Source organism: Hyalella azteca, unplaced genomic scaffold, assembly GCF_000764305.2.
Source record: "Hyalella azteca isolate HAZT.00-mixed unplaced genomic scaffold, Hazt_2.0.2 contig11473, whole genome shotgun sequence".
Lineage (NCBI taxonomy): Eukaryota > Metazoa > Arthropoda > Malacostraca > Amphipoda > Hyalellidae > Hyalella > Hyalella azteca.
The window spans coordinates 97,159-113,076 of NW_025941472.1; the positions used below are offsets into that span (position 1 = coordinate 97,159).

General features: G+C 39.0%; 1 protein-coding gene across 4 annotated transcripts in view; it reads left to right on the forward strand.

Moving 5' to 3' along the window:
• LOC108665250 overlaps positions 1–15,918 on the forward strand; it is a 21,222-nt gene continuing 5,304 nt past the window's right edge. For 2 of the 4 annotated variants that reach the window (XM_047882861.1, XM_047882862.1), the window contains exons 1-13: positions 1–1,159; positions 5,052–5,656; positions 7,443–7,560; positions 8,044–8,179; positions 9,052–9,206; positions 10,021–10,166; positions 11,067–11,255; positions 11,978–12,102; positions 12,587–12,670; positions 13,115–13,303; positions 13,601–13,673; positions 14,096–14,273; positions 14,778–14,865. In XM_047882861.1, the coding sequence (XP_047738817.1) occupies positions 298–1,159; positions 5,052–5,656; positions 7,443–7,560; positions 8,044–8,179; positions 9,052–9,206; positions 10,021–10,166; positions 11,067–11,255; positions 11,978–12,102; positions 12,587–12,670; positions 13,115–13,303; positions 13,601–13,673; positions 14,096–14,273; positions 14,778–14,865 (2,948 nt within the window). In that variant the 5' untranslated portion in view covers positions 1–297. Of the gene's footprint in view, positions 1,160–1,716; positions 1,860–5,051; positions 5,657–7,442; positions 7,561–8,043; positions 8,180–9,051; positions 9,207–10,020; positions 10,167–11,066; positions 11,256–11,977; positions 12,103–12,586; positions 12,671–13,114; positions 13,304–13,600; positions 13,674–14,095; positions 14,274–14,777; positions 14,866–15,918 lie in introns of all 4 variants that reach the window. The other 2 variants (XM_018151986.2, XM_047882863.1) reach the window with 2 other exon arrangements.

The window sequence follows — 15,918 nt, forward strand, 5'->3', positions numbered from 1 at the left end:
TTTACCAGCATAACCACCATGGATTCGCTTATTATGTTTAATTATTTCGTTGATTAGTACTATTGTTTTATTGATACTTTTGAAATTCTCAGAAAACCCGATTTCAAGGACTGAATGGAACAACGAATACCATTTTCAAAGCTTATAACGGACAATATTTCTGTCATTTACCCTAGTTATGCATATTTGAATAATTAGTTTGATTAACGGAACGAGAAACAATTTTCCATTGGCGATGTTGTATATTTTTTTTATACTGATGTTAGTTGAAGCAAAGGGCAAAGCCGGAACCTTGAAATGGATCTAATCGTTCGTATACTGCGCTTGTTCATCATAAGTATTATCTGCTTTGATACTCAACGGGTTGTCTGTTTTTTGAATACTATTAACCCCCGTGGAAATGGCCTACCAGCCATTGGAATAAAGGACGGCGAATATGCCGACACCGTTGGGAAGGTTTTATCCAATAACCCGAACCTGTCGCTGTCCTCATGGCTTGCTGAACTATTTCACATCAAAAACTTCACCTTGAAAATGCTAGCCAACGAACCCTATACATCCGCGTTGCCTGCATTTCACGTCGATTCAATTAAAGAGAAGAATCTCAACGAGTTTTCCACTATTTCGAGTGATAAACCTACCAAGAGCACGCGTAACTTTCTATCTGAGATCGAAAAATTTCGAAAACCATTGAAGTTGAATCCGGCCAGTTCATTGGACCCCATTTACTATGGAGTAAAAAACAAACTGAGGCATAGTTCACAGCGAGCGCTGATCGCCGACCCTCATCAGAATGACGTAGTGCACTCCAACGAACTTCACGACGATGTAGTGACACCTCAACAAAGCACGTCTCTCAATCATGCAGTGCTACCAATAAAGGCGACGAAACTATCCAGTAAAGTGACCAAGAGTCATGAAATTGATGATGCTGATTATAAATCAAATGCTGACGGTAGTAAAAGTGATTCAACTTCGTATTCCGAATCGTTCGTTAACGGAAAAGACGAAGAAGATAATGAAGTTTTCACAGAACATGGAGATTATTCGGCTACGTTGCTGCCGCCTGGAAGCGTGGTGACTGCATCTAGCGACGCGACGAGCACTGGAGAAGAAACTGAATATTATCGGTGTAGCCGCTACGATACCGACAGAGCTGGTAAGATTACCAGTCAAAAATAGATATAAAGAAAAATTTCCCATTGTTTAAGTATAATTCTACCAATTTCTGCCATTTTAGTCTCGTATAATTTCTTGTATTAATTATTATATCATTATAATTAATATTATAATACTAGTATTATACTTTGATTATTAACTAGCATTTTTTAAACTAAATTGCTTCGCACGTGAACGAGCCTCTGGTTGTATATAATATACATATTGGTTTCTAGAAGACAGTTCGAAGAGCGCAAAAAAACAACTGGTCAATACTATGTAAGTTTCAGTTATGCGATGCGGTATATTCATGAAATAAAAAGCGAAAAGGCATGCAGTCAAGTAAGCATTCCCTTAAATTACGTTTCATTTACTATAACAAGCTAGCAAGTTATACTCAATCTAACTCTAATTTTATAGGTTGTCTTTCCTTTTTGTATGCAGATTTGTGCTCCTAATGAATTGGGTTTAGATTTTAAAATTGTTGATCGTTACAACACCTCTCATTTGTGTAGAATTTTTATAGCAAATAGCAGTTTCCTGTATGAAAACTTCCAGTGATAATACCTCGGCGCCACATCGTTGGTCGTGTCGGCGTACCACTGAGCGTGAAGTGTGAGTTGAACCCAGCGAACGTCGCACAGGCATCTCGCGTGTCTCTAGTGGTGTCTCCAGAACGTGGCGTCACGTTGCAGCGACAGGTGCAAACGTTGCTCTTATATCCAGCTGGGCTGACCCTGATAGTGTAGCAGGAATATTGTCTTTTTCAGGACCATTTTTCACTCGTATTCCTTCATCTTCTCATGCATTGTTAGTAATTTATTTCGATGTTCTTGTACTGATTTAAAATGATGGTAACTTGGTTTTGGCCACCACGTAGGTTTCTCCGACAATATATCCTGCTACTCCACCGGGGTCACTATGCTGCGGCGCTCAACTGTGTGGTATATAGTGGGCTACGGTTATTTGTCTCTGCTGCGTATAAGAAATTGTATGGACATTTCTCTGTGTTACAACGGAATAACATTCGTTCCGTCAGTAAAATGTTTCGTCAACATTGTTTTCGTGTTGTCGCCGTATAATCCTATAGTAGAATACAATTCCCCCTTTCTCAGATCGTAACCTTCCTTGTAGTTTTTCTGGTCGTACGATTCTGCACGGTAGAAACCTGAAGTCTTAGTTAAAAATTTGGTGTCATTAGTGTAGTAAGACTGTACTGTGTAGTCACTGTAGTGTGTAGTGGATATAACCTAATTAGTTCTTCTATGATATGTGTTCGATGGTCCGCCAAGCGATCTTGTTTACATATGATGTAGGTACTAATTGTACATATCTACTTTCTCGTGGCTGTTCTGTGTCACCGCACTAAAGGTGAAATACATCTTATTCTTTATTTTATACCCATTAATATTTACAGTTGGGTTGTGTGACATTCATGTAATTGGTGAGGATGTTCTATTCGAGTTTTATGTATTTTTTTATGCTCGTTGGTGTAATATTTATATGAAATATTTGTTTACATGGGACGTGTTTATTCTACATAACAAATCATATATCTATTAACATATTGTTTACTCTCGCAGCTATTATAACATGCATTGCTTTCAGATTTGTAATTCTTTAGCTATTCTCACTGTGAGCGAATTTGTAACTAATGCACTTTCATTCTTTTAATTCTTCTTCCTACGGTGCGGAAACGAAGGAAAATGCATGCAATCCCTAGTATAGCCGTGAATTTTCTATGAAGCGCGTTCTAATAAATTCCATGTATTCAAAACGCGCTAAATGAGCACATTACATTCTTGCATAGTTTTGTGTACCGAAAGCTTTTAAAAACAGGCTGTCGTTTGGACAGCTGTGATGAAAAGATTATTGTTAATAGTTTACAGCGAGTTTTATGGTTAGCACTTTCAATCCTATTTTTAGAACTTAAGAATATTTGTCGATCGAATGCCGATTTAGAAAAAGAACTTCGTACTTAGTTTCTTCACTGCCCTCGCTCAAATCATGAAACAAGTTGAGTTGACCGCTAGGTAACGTAATAACCTTTTATTTTACGGTTTTCGTTATCGCTACTGATAAAACCATCATTATCTCCCACGTATCAAGCCATTGATACCTCTGCAGCTATCACAAGTTGACTGTCGCTAGGAAAATGCACTGCACGCTTCGGGTAACATTCTACAGAATTTCTCCGCTAAACAATGAACATATATATATATACATATAGTATTAGATGGCAGAATTTAATTGTTTATACACGTGCGATTGATGACCAGAGAGAATTAGTTGATTTATATTATCAGGGAATGGAACTTTTCTTCAGATGACGGTAGATCAAAAGGCAAATTTCAGGAAGTAGTCTTTCTTTATTAACGACGTTTCGAATGCAACAAACATACCACCAGAGACAAGCTCGCAACCATAGCAGGTCTCAAAGCATTATCAACAAGCAAGTTCATCTCAAAATCGTCGATGAATTCAACAGGCTTCGTGACACCCTTGACAACAACGTCAAATTTCAAACCAAGAGCAACAAAGGCCCCTGAAAAAATGCGGGAGTTATCCGAGAGGCCGGTGTAGTCTATAAATTTTGCTTCAAAGAAGGTTGTAGACTTCTTCTGTTTTGGACGACATCGGACAAATTGGACAAACAATCAAGACACCGAGCCGCTGTCTCGTTAGCTACCTTCAGACTGGAGGGCAGGTGAACCACGCGAGACAAGCTTACAACCAGACCGTCACCCGCATTGTGCTGAACGTACTCGCCAGCATCGTGATCAAGCTGTGGCCCGACAACAAACGACCGGCGATAGCTGAACTCCTCATCTCTACAGATTGGATCCCAGTTATCTATTTTCTGACTACCGGATTTGTCTGAACTCTGAAAGAATTTTCCGAGTAATTTTTGGTCCAAAAATTTTACTGTTGTATCCTAGTTACTTATATTATGTACTTATTTCCATCAAAATTTCAATGATTAATGCTTCTTTAACTTGAAAATGAATGTTTGTTGCATTCGAAACGTCGTTAATGAAGAAAGACTACTTCCTGAAATTTGCCTTTTGATCTACCGTCATCTGAAGAAAAGTTCCATTCCCTGATAATATAAATCAACTAATTCTCTCTGGTCACTTGATTAAAAAATCCAAAACCATAATCCTTCTGCGATATTATTTGTAAATAAACAATTTCATTTCTGTAAAGTGTAATAAGTCGTACCTACATATAATTTTGGACTTATCTTATTATCATCGTAAAAGTCAAGATCAAAATGAGCGAAAAAATAAAGTATCGTTTATCTAAAGCGGTTTCATTAAATATTTTAAGAAAGATTGTGAACGATGTTCTGGAAAGGATGTTAGTTCTATTTTTAGCGTGAATAATTTCGTTATTGCACATTAATTCTATTGAGAGAAGAAAGTTTGGCATGAAGAGTGGCCCAGTGATTAAGTTCAGAGTACCAGGATTGGAGCAGAGAGGTGCGGGTTCGATCCCAGCTCGATCTGTGCGCCAGTTTCTGGTCAGAATCGGCGAGGAGGCCGGGCGGTTAAGCGAAGAAAATTTGAAGCAGTGCATGTTGAGTTCAAGCCCGCAACAAGCTGTGGATTTTCTGCAATGTTAAGAATGGGCGACAGGCCTACGGCCTAATAAACGCTGAAACCGCTAAATTATATATAATTATTATGAAGTATCTTGTCATGAGAGGGACCGTACTATCAAAAATAGCTTCGAGTTCCTAACTCTTTCAGTCAATCGCTGACGGCTTTTCGAGCCAAACCCAACAATCACAGCCGAGAACGGCCGCTACGTGTACATGTGAGTTTTGATAGTTCGGCCCCTCCTCATTACCTAAACCATCTTTAATAATGGCTTCCCGGATATCCCAATAGGTTGCGCTCCACAAATCGTCCTGAAGTCAGCTGATGCTCCAGTTTCTGACGAACCAATTCGGTCAACTCCGCGACACTTTCGTGAACTTATCCGGAAAACTTCTTTCTCTCGTCGAGGAAAGTCTGACTTTCGCCATTCGTCCGTTTTCGAAATTCCTAGACAAATACGCCATAAGCGATCACTTATACAAATTAAGACCTCGTCGATACCTCATCCTTCCATTAAAACCCTAACTGAAGGCGAATCTTCGTCTTCAGTCGACAGAGCTGGACACGGCGAAGGTTCCGTATTGTTGCCTTCATTCGACAGAGCTGGACACGACGAAGGTTCCGTATTGTTGCCTTCATTCGACAGAGCTGGACACGACGAAGGTTCCGTGTTGTTGCCCTCAGTCGACGGAGCTATACACAGTGCAGGTCCTTTCCACCGGGAGGTTAAGCAACAACCAACGTCTGCGGACCTCTGCCGATCTTTACCAGTCGACTCCCTCAAAGCTGGTGTCATGTCTAAGCTTCGAAGTCAGTTTCAAAGTAGGGTTTCGAAAGAGAACTGTACACTCTGGAATCACGGCTCAGTTATGAACAACTTCATGGTGCTTCATGAGGTGACGTCTTCTCAGCTTTCTCGCTGTTCCCGCTGCACGAGGCTTCGATTCTGTGCTGCTAAATTCTTTCTTTGTGCACCGCGATACGCGTCAAATGTGATTACTCAAGTAAATAAATTATTGCTTGCATTTAAATCAAGCGAATAAACCAAAGCTTAATATGATTACAATATTCGATTCCTTGATGATTCTAATTACTTAATATATTTCGGCAGATCCTTCTATTGGTTTAGATTTTGGTCTATTTTACAATGGGCTTTTTAACTACAGCTCAAAATGGTTGCCGTTCCGTAGTCCGTACGCAGATCGCGCTCCATGTTTGAAATTTTTCTACTGCCTCGATCGGGAAGAACTTGGGACACGTACGCATTACTTAGCGAGACATTTCAATGTCCGATCAGCTCCTGAATATGGTTTTTAATGAATTTTTTACAATTTACATTTAGCTTTCAGAAAAAATGAAAGCAAATTCTCCGGTTTTTACTGAAGAGCTATTGATCCTGCTGCGCATTATTATCTGGAAATTCAATTGGTTTCGTGCAATTGTTTGCCAGGTGCTGATTGCTTCATGCCACGAGTACGTAAGTTTTGTGAAGTTGACAAGGAATTTAAAAGCAAAGAGAAAGCCAAGTAAATTCACCATATCGCTTTGAATCACTATATAGTAAATCGATCTGCAGTAAAATTCACCATATCGATCTCTTTGCTTTTAAATTTCTTGTCAACTTGCGTTTTAAGCAGACTGAGGATATAAGTACTTGTGTAGTTGATTATTGTTTATTATTAATCTGTGTTCATCTCCACTCTACGTGATTGCTTTAAATTAGTAATGAAAAAATGTGATATGCTGGCTAACAAATAATATGTTTTTTTTTTATTTGTGCGATTTGTTTCATTTTTGGCTGATAGTTCCCGGGAACATTTCGTTCAATGCATTTCTGAGGGAACATTTAATAATATTTTAAGGCTTGGTGATTACGCAGTTGATGAATATGCACATGATCATTGCTCAATCTATATGCATGAGTGATTATGACAGCGAGAATATCTTGAACAAATGCTTTCATGTTGCTATGATGTTGTTAATATGTTGGGAACAATGTTCGTGGGCTTATATTTTTGTCTGTTGCTGTTTGCCGCGCAATGTTTTTTTCGTTATCTGCCTGTGTTCGTTATTCATGATTTACATTCAATTCATCAACGTTATTTTATGGCCTATGTATGTATATTTGCAATCTATTTTTGAGCCACGTATTCAACATGATTTTTATTTCATCGGTTCGGCATCATAATCTGGGTTTTATATGATTCACGCACTCAAAAAGCGATTTACCACAAGATTCACGTTTTGTTATAAGCGGTTACAAATTATAAATCTTGTTCTTGCCTTCAAACCGAGTTGAGTAGATTTGTGCATTTATTTACGATTACATTTTTTGCTAAAATCCACGCACACTCCGTTTACCTCTTCTCGTTTTTTTACGTTCAAACGCATTATCTTTTCTACTATTCCATTCTTCCCTTCTGGAAAGTGGGAAAAAATATTTTTACATACAATTTAGTTCAAAATTTTTCCAGTAATAAAATAAAATTAGTCGGTAAAAAACTTGTTTTTACATGTAATAATGAACTAGGTAATAAACTTGGTTAAGTTCAATTGAAAGTTCGTGAGGAATAAATTAGAGTTTAAGAGTATTACAGTTAATACTTCAATTGAAAGATGTCAAGTACTGCAATAAAATTCTAAATTACAAATGTTAGAATTTAACGATGGTGCGCGCAACAGAATAACACGGCCCTGAGTGAGTCTGTGATGCTGACGGTGCAGCAGCCCGGAGTGTACCTCCTCTTCTGCAGCGACATCGCCTCTAACGTCAACTGCACGCGCAGACTTCAAGTTGGATGTAATGAATCAACGATGATTATATCGTTCTTATTCTTGTTAATATGACTTTGGTGGAAGAGTGCTTGTGTAATATATAAGAGAAAATTTATACTGTTTATATATAGAGAAAAAATAAAATTAGTTTAATTTAGTTGAAAAAGTTTAGAAAACAATTAGATGTGACGAGATATTGTAATCTTATATGTGCTTCACCAGTTCGATGTAAGTTTCCTGATGCTCGTGAATAATTATTGTTGATGCTTAATTAGGTCCTGATAAACTTTCAAAATGTTAAGGTAAAATTCTACGGATGTTCTTTTCCTGTTGGTAGATGCATTCTTCTATTCCCATATACCTTCATGATCTACGTGCCGCACGACATTAAAACTAATGTTTCCATACTACCTCAAATATATTTAATATATAATCGTTCATATGCGCACTCCTCTATCCACTCCGTGGATGCGCACTCCATTCTAAAAAGAACGTTCCCTGCATGCAGATTCGCCGCAAGACGTTGAAAACTTTGACTGCATAAGCCACAACTACGATGACCTGGAGTGCTGGTTTGATGTGATGCCCAACCCTGTACCGGTGCTGAACATCTCCATCTGCATCGTGGATGATGGAGAATGCGAGTGTGTACATCACAATAGATATTTTGCTTAGTATTATTGTTACATTTTGTTTATTATATTTTTCTATGTATAAGTTACATTTCATTTGGTCTGTCTGAGCTACAAACGCAAGCATGATGTTTGTAAGTTGTACGTAAAAACGCTTGTTACTTAATTTCAAAACTGCATTAAATTGGATTGTTTGGACATAATATGCAGCCCGCCCACAATGACTGAAACCTAATTGTGCCATGGAAAATAGGACTATTTTCATTTTAGTATTGTTCCCAATCATACTTTTCCAAGGCGAGTGTCAAGAATGAGTTAACATTTTCTTGCGTTGCTTTGTACGATGGTCGTAGGTTTATGCTTTATCAAACTCATGTTCTCGACTAATTTAACCTAAATAGCTGCGGTAACTGGTAACTTTGCGTCGAGCTTATGCTTATGATTTTCAAAAATGTATTAATTTCATTGCCATGAAATTATTCTGACGATGCTATAAATGATTTATTATTAATTTCCATTTTGATTCAACGTAATCTCATCGAAAATGTTGACGTGTTACTGCGAAATTGGTTGTCTCTTGGTGGAATATTGGTTGCATTTTTTTATTCCGCCTTTTGGTGGAATAAAGGTTTAGGTAATTTTTTCGCTCATAAATGATTTCACAGTTAACACAAGGTTTAAATTGCTTTCATAAATTCTTTCCTTATTTTACTATAGAAAGTTAATCAAGAAAGGATCAAACTTTTGGTCATTGCCTCTCTAGATTCACTGCTGCTCTATTTTATCAATCACTATCACGTTTTGATTTATTGCGCGAGTCTCTCTGAATTATTATAGATTTCTTCTCAAATTTTATCTTATTTATGAGACCAATTTTTGTTCAGCATTTTATCCCCGAGCCGAATAAAAAACGGACGGCGCCAAGTTTGGCAATTCGATACATTCCACAACTTCAGTCGCAACCTGACTTTCAACATCAGCCTCGGGAATGATCTGGGTAACGCCACCTTCCAGCACACCATCAACTATTTTACCAAAGGTTAGTTAGTAGTCAGCTTCATGTGTGGAACTCTTTAATTGAAACTATGGGATCAAAAGTCCTTATAAAGGGGTAAGTTTTAGCCTATAATGTTAGCGGCTAGTGCTTTCTTCTTTTAGTTTTGGGGCTAAAAGCTTATCCACGAGGAAATTATTGGCCAAATTGTATTTTCTCCTCCGCAACTGCCAGGGCGTCGTTAGAAGCCGTCAAGTGAAGTCTGTGCTCGGTGGAAGAATTGGGAGCGTGACGGTAATGACGAGTTTAATATTGTTGTGACACTAGCTGAGGAGATAAAAAACTTCGTTGATCAAAATAGAGCATGGGTGGAAGACTGGGTTGGACGGTGAGATAACTTTAAGCATCATCGACTATGTCGCGAACTCACGGAGTGACACAAATGCGCACATCACAGCTGCTGCAGCCTAACAGGTGTCGCTTTCGGGCACAAAAACAAAACTTTTTACTGCATGCGTTCGCTCCCAGCTACTTTCCTCTGAAGAAGAAATTCGCAGAATATTTGAAGTGGAAATAACTTGCTGCTAATACCATCGGCCAATAATTTCCTCCTTTAGAAGTACCTTAAAGTATCGTCAAAGTTAACGCCTTCCAGAGGTAGTAGTCTGTTTCATGTGCCACTCATAATTGTAATTCTCGGCTCAAGGTATTGTCTGAGTTGACGACTGCCTGAGGTAATTGTAAAAGTCAGAAGTGCACATCACTTTGAATCGTCAAACTTGACCCAAAGAATTTTCAGCTTCTGTGTTGATGCCATCTTTCACAAACAGCAATTCTTATTTCACTTGAATTCTTTCAGTTCGTTTGGAAGCAGCCCGTTCCATCAAGTACCGTCAGCTGGAGTCGCCTTTAGAATTCGCCCTGGAGTGGCTGTCGCCCAGCAACTACCACACCCTGCCATCTGTGCGCGCCCGAGTCAACGTGTCCTCAGTATTCTATAACCATGTGAGTTTAGTTGGACAACTTCCATTTAAATAAAATCAATATTACATTCATTTATAATGGGTTCTCATCGTTCATATAATTCATATGAGCGTGCTTGAGTTTACTGATTCCGCTCATGGAGCCGCTATATTTGGTAAAGAACGATGCCCCTACCTATAAAGTATTCAGAAATAGAAGATTTGTTCGAAATTGCTCCTAAAATCACATTGACAACCCTCCCTCCTTCGCTAATTAATTATAAATTTTCAGATATTTTCATTTTCAATAACCCATTTACCCTTCATGCCTCTTATAATTGATATCTATTAGTGTTTCATCCACCAACTCGCGCAATTCAACATCGCACAATTAACTCGTTTATATGTTAGCTTCAGGGAAAAAGTTTATTTGGGCAATATTGCTGTCGACTGAAGAGTAAGACTCGCAAATATGTTTTCATTTTAGTTGAATGTAGTATACGGCTCAGAAATGTTTGTTTGAATTTTTGTCAACAAAAGAGTACGTCCCAGAAATATTTGTCATCATTGTAGTCGAGTGATGAGAACGACTCAGAAATGTTTGTTAATACAGTATGGAACAGTACCTTTATAGATTTACGATTAGACCAAGTTTGGCTTGTTGCCGATTCTTCTCCGAATGTTTGGTTCACACACTTGTCTTTTGACCAGAAATATTTGAAACCGACTATGTAGCTGAAATTCTGACTTGAAAAATTCATGCGACCAAACGAAGCTAATGTGTGGCTAAAAGCAACCCACTCGTTTCGTTTCGATATTTTCGTTTTCGCATTGTATTCGACTGTAGAGTAAGACTTTAAACAAATGTCTTAAAATATTCAATCGAATGTCAATACCAACCGAAGAAAAAGACGGACTTAGAACTGTTTATTTTACATTGCAGACGATTATGGCGTACGACTCCCATCTGAAACTACATCTTCCCTACCACAACCTGGACTACACGGTCACCATCGAGCTGCAGCCTGACGAGGCCGAGGCGAAGTATTGGTCAAACCCTGCAAGCACCAGCATGACAACCCCTACTGCCTCACCGTCAGCGCCTCCTGCAGCAGCCCCCGGCATGTTTCAGGTCACTCTTGTGGTGCCTCCATGTGAGCTCTTCTCAGAGAAATGAGTGAGACATTGTCCAAAAAGCGATGTATTTTGTGCTCTTTTGTCGGCCATCCTGACTCAGTTTGGTCCGACTAAAGGGGCGTATCAGCGCTGAATTCTGCTGGGGCTGTGGGTAAAAATGGTGTGACGCAATTTACACAATAAAATATATTTTTTTTCTTAGTGTGGCCATAGCTCGCTACTGATTTCTGAATTCGTGCGATTCTGGTACAATTTCAGTCTTGCGATGAATGTACATTTTTCTAACCAGGTTAATGTAGCAAAATTCTAAAATAATCTAAGATATTTGAGGACATGTCGCTTAAATGTCGGAAGGTTTTCATCATACACAATATTCCTTGAATATTTTCATCATTCATAATAATCATTGAATTTTTAATCTTACACTATAATCCTTTCGTCATACTATTATATTTTCGTCATAAATTGTAATCTCTGAATATTTTAATATCACGCTATGAGCTCTCCATATTTTCAGCCGTGGTATCCTTTGGTATTTTGGAATTAGCAATCCCAGACCACATAAAATCGTTGAATATTTTTAAGATTTATTTCAACAGATTTAATCATTGAAGTTTTCGAAGATTTATTTTAACGGATGTAATGAAGTTTTGATCGTTACCTTCAAACATTTTATGATAAATTTCAATCAAAAACATAATGTTCAAAAATCAACAGACGTGGTCGACGTCGAAGACTTCTTCGTCAGTGAACGTGAGTTGGGTGTCTGTGGCACCAGCGCTGCACGCGGGCCCCGGCTTCGGCTACATCGTTGAGGTCTACGGATGCTCGACTGCCTTCAGGTCAAGACCGTCAACAATTTCGTTATTAAATAATACCCAATCATATACGTACACAATTACTATAAGATGGCAGAAATTTCTTGATTATATGCGTACAATTTAGCGAGTGATGGGCAGTCACTCGTCTCTCTCTGGTCATAAATAGTCTCTCTCTGGTCATAAATAGTCAATCTCTGGTCATAAATTGTACACAATTACGTAGACTATCGTGCCTTCAGTGACGCCGTCGCTTACTTGATCACACAAACACTCATACGCTCCAACGCCCGTCACTTACATGATATTTACAAGCATGTTTTTTCGCTGTTACGCTTCTAAATGCTCGTCTCCTAATTTAAGTTTAATTACGCGCGCCTTCTATCCGAGAGAAAAAATATTAATTTACTTCTAATACTTTCATTTGTCAAGATTTTCTTTTTGGCTGTAAAATGTATAGGGAAACAGAAATGTAAGCCAATTAAATATATATTATTACCCCGTGCAGTGAATGCACGGAGTGCGTGAGCTCTTCCTTCACTGATGACAGCTTCGACGTCATCACGAACCTGCGCAGCGACAGACCCCACAGGTATGAGTGTAATGTTAATGTACTTGTAATGACTGCTAATTCTGCACACGATAAAAAGTAATTCTTCGGGCAATTATAGGTAATCTTGCAGGCAATTACATGTTATTCTACAGACAATTAAAATTCAGTGGACAAATACCGTTAATTGCTGTGGTAACTGTCACATTTCGCCTACCCTCTTGAAAGAAAAAATGAAGCTTTCTCTGCGGCTCAGAATAATTATTTCTTCAGCTCCATGAAAGAAGAAACTATTATTGCACTATAATTTTTTGTTACTTGCTGCTTTGCCAGGCTAATTTCATCCAAAATTCATTGTTTGAGAACGTTTTTCTCCCTCTCATCATATATCCATTATTTTCCATTGCCTTTGATGCATTGAATGTCCTTCGCCTTGCTTATGAACTCTTTAATATTCTCATGATTACTTGATATTTGTTCTTCAAGGATTGACGTGTACAGCGCAAACCTCTGCCAGAACCTGACGCGGCCGCGCACGCAATGCGGGTTGTCCACTCACTGCCGCAGCGCAGCGCCAGCGCAGTACCACATCCCCGTCGCCGGCGCTGCGGCGGCACTGGCACCCGCCTTCCCGACGTCGCTGTTCCTTCACAGCCCCGCTGCTGCTTCACTGCAGTCAGTGCGGGGAGGGGGGGGGATGGAACTTCCCTTGTTGAAACCGAGACTTTTTTTATGTAACTCGAGACTATGTGCCCATCACTCGCTGTCCATCAATCTGCTCATCACTCGCTGCCCATCACTCACAGCCCATTACTATTACTCGCTGCCCATCACTCACAGCCCATTACTATTACTCGCTGCCCATCACTCTCAGCCAATCATTCACAGCCCTTCAATCTGCTCATCACTCGCTGCCATCACTCACTACCCCTCACGTCGCCCACTCAGTGCCCCGTGTCCGTGCCCCTGCAGATGGTTCACACGCGACGGTCGCGCCTCCAACTTCACCCTCTACTACTGCCGGGACGCCGAGCCGCAGTGCAAGGTAACTCGTCTCATATTATACCATTTAAAATTCATTTATGAGTTAACAGCTTTTAAATGTGGACTATTATATGAGGTTTGCTATTCAGTTTTTTGTATTTTAGTAGGTATTGGTTTTCCGTAGGTTTATCTATGAAGTTTCCGTTTCCAGCTCATTCATAGTTTCCTTTATTAACATAGCACGATGTATTGACTAACCACTCTGCTTTCTTGAAGTTTTTTAAAAATAATCTAACCACTCGGCTGACCAGAAAGGTTTCATATCTCAAGCTTCATCTGTCTTTGCGTTCTGACTGGAAAAAAATTCGAACTTCTTAAAAACTTCTAACCAGTATAAATTTGCGTAAGGTGTCAGTATATGTTACCGTGACCGCTGAAATACACTCCAGTAACTGCTAATCACATATTTCCGTAAATGTTCAGAGTGGCCTGGGGTTCCTGTGGGTTGGCGAGATCTCTGCAGTGGACATCAGCCTGCACCCCGCACCGTCCAGTCCCGGGGCTCTCAGCCTGCGCAACTTCACAGGATATCGTACCGCGGACGAGAGCAGCACCGGACTGCGCTTCGCAGTGTCCGCGGAGAGAACTACTGACGGTGTTGGTACGCAGAACTGGAACTTTGTTACTCAAATCTTGTGGCAATGGTTCATTTCTGTTTCTATATTCCTCGAACATTGTAAGATTCTAAATAATTTTGATTTTTCGTCAGCGATTGACCTGTGCAGTTTGAGGGCGAATAGCCATAAGATGTGGCGTTTCTGATACCTACGTGGATAAATTGTATTTGTAGGTTTTATAGTACAATTGCCGGCATTGGAAGCTCGCAGTTATTTTTTTCGGTCAAAATAGAAGTTTAGAATTTATTCTTGCAGTCAATGATTTATGACCACCTGAACATGGACGAAATCAGACTCTTGTCGTGTATCAATTTACCCTTAAGAAGCCCGTCGTTGAATTTATTGCATGACGCAATTTACTGCTCAGCAATCATAAAGGAATTGGAATTATTCCTATGGAGCAGACATTGATATGATAACTCCATGAATATAACTTGTGACAAATTTCTGAATAGTTTCTCTACCGTGACATTTGTGTGGTGGTGCAGTGGAGAGCAGCGGCATGGTGTGGTCGGAGTGTCGTGCTGAATACGACGACGAGCCTCTGGCGCCTCCACAGCTGCTGCTCAACAACAAGTGAGGTCTACGGGGAACATCATCATAGTTTTCATCCCCACCAAGAATTTTAAGGAAAACACCAACTACATCAACTACCATGTCATCAACTACCATGTCAACTACCATGTCATCAACTATCATGTCATCAACTACCATGTCGTCAACTACCATGTCGTCAACTACCATTTCATCAACTACCATGTCATCAACTACCATGTCATCAACTAACATGTCATCAATCAAAACGTTTCGGAGACCAGCCCCATCATCAGTTCAAAAATATAGGAATATATACCAGGACTAGCAACAGAGAAAAGCTAAATTCACACAGAGCATATTAATGCCCTTACAACGAAACACATGACGGAACACAAAAACCTATAAATTTTCCCTTGTTACTCCATATAATGCACCATAAAAACGCATTTTGCCTGATCTAAAAATCTGAAACATTTATATACATTGTATTTTCTCTTTTAAAATCGTGTTTATTTGTAAGTGCAGTGCTTATATAAACCGCTCGCACTGATTACACAAATATTTCTTTAAGTAATGTAAATGAGCTGTTTTCCTACTGTCACTTCATTGAATGAATTTTAATGAAGAAGCCATGCTGCATGTAAAATAATGTATGGCATTAGGGACAAAAGTTTCGGTCATAAATGCATTGGTCCTTGTGATGAAAGTAAAAGACCTTACTAAATATTGATAGTGAAAACTAAAACTCCGATCAATAATAATAATAAAACTATAGCTATAGATTATTGATAGTGAAAACTATAGCTCCTTGACGAAATGGGTTAAATTAATTGAGTGTGAACAGGTAACCAGTCTCAACGATGATTCAAGGAAATTTCTAATAGACGTATAATTTAACCCTTGCCTACCTGCATAATTTTGTAACATAACTATCTTGCCAAGTTGAGGGAAAATTGCACCGAATGAATTTTAATTATTTAATGCTACCACAGTCAGGGTATACCTAATACAGTAGGAGTTATACATGAATAAGTTCGCACATAATATTGAGCTAAAAATGTAAATCTATAATGTACTTTCATATTTAACTAA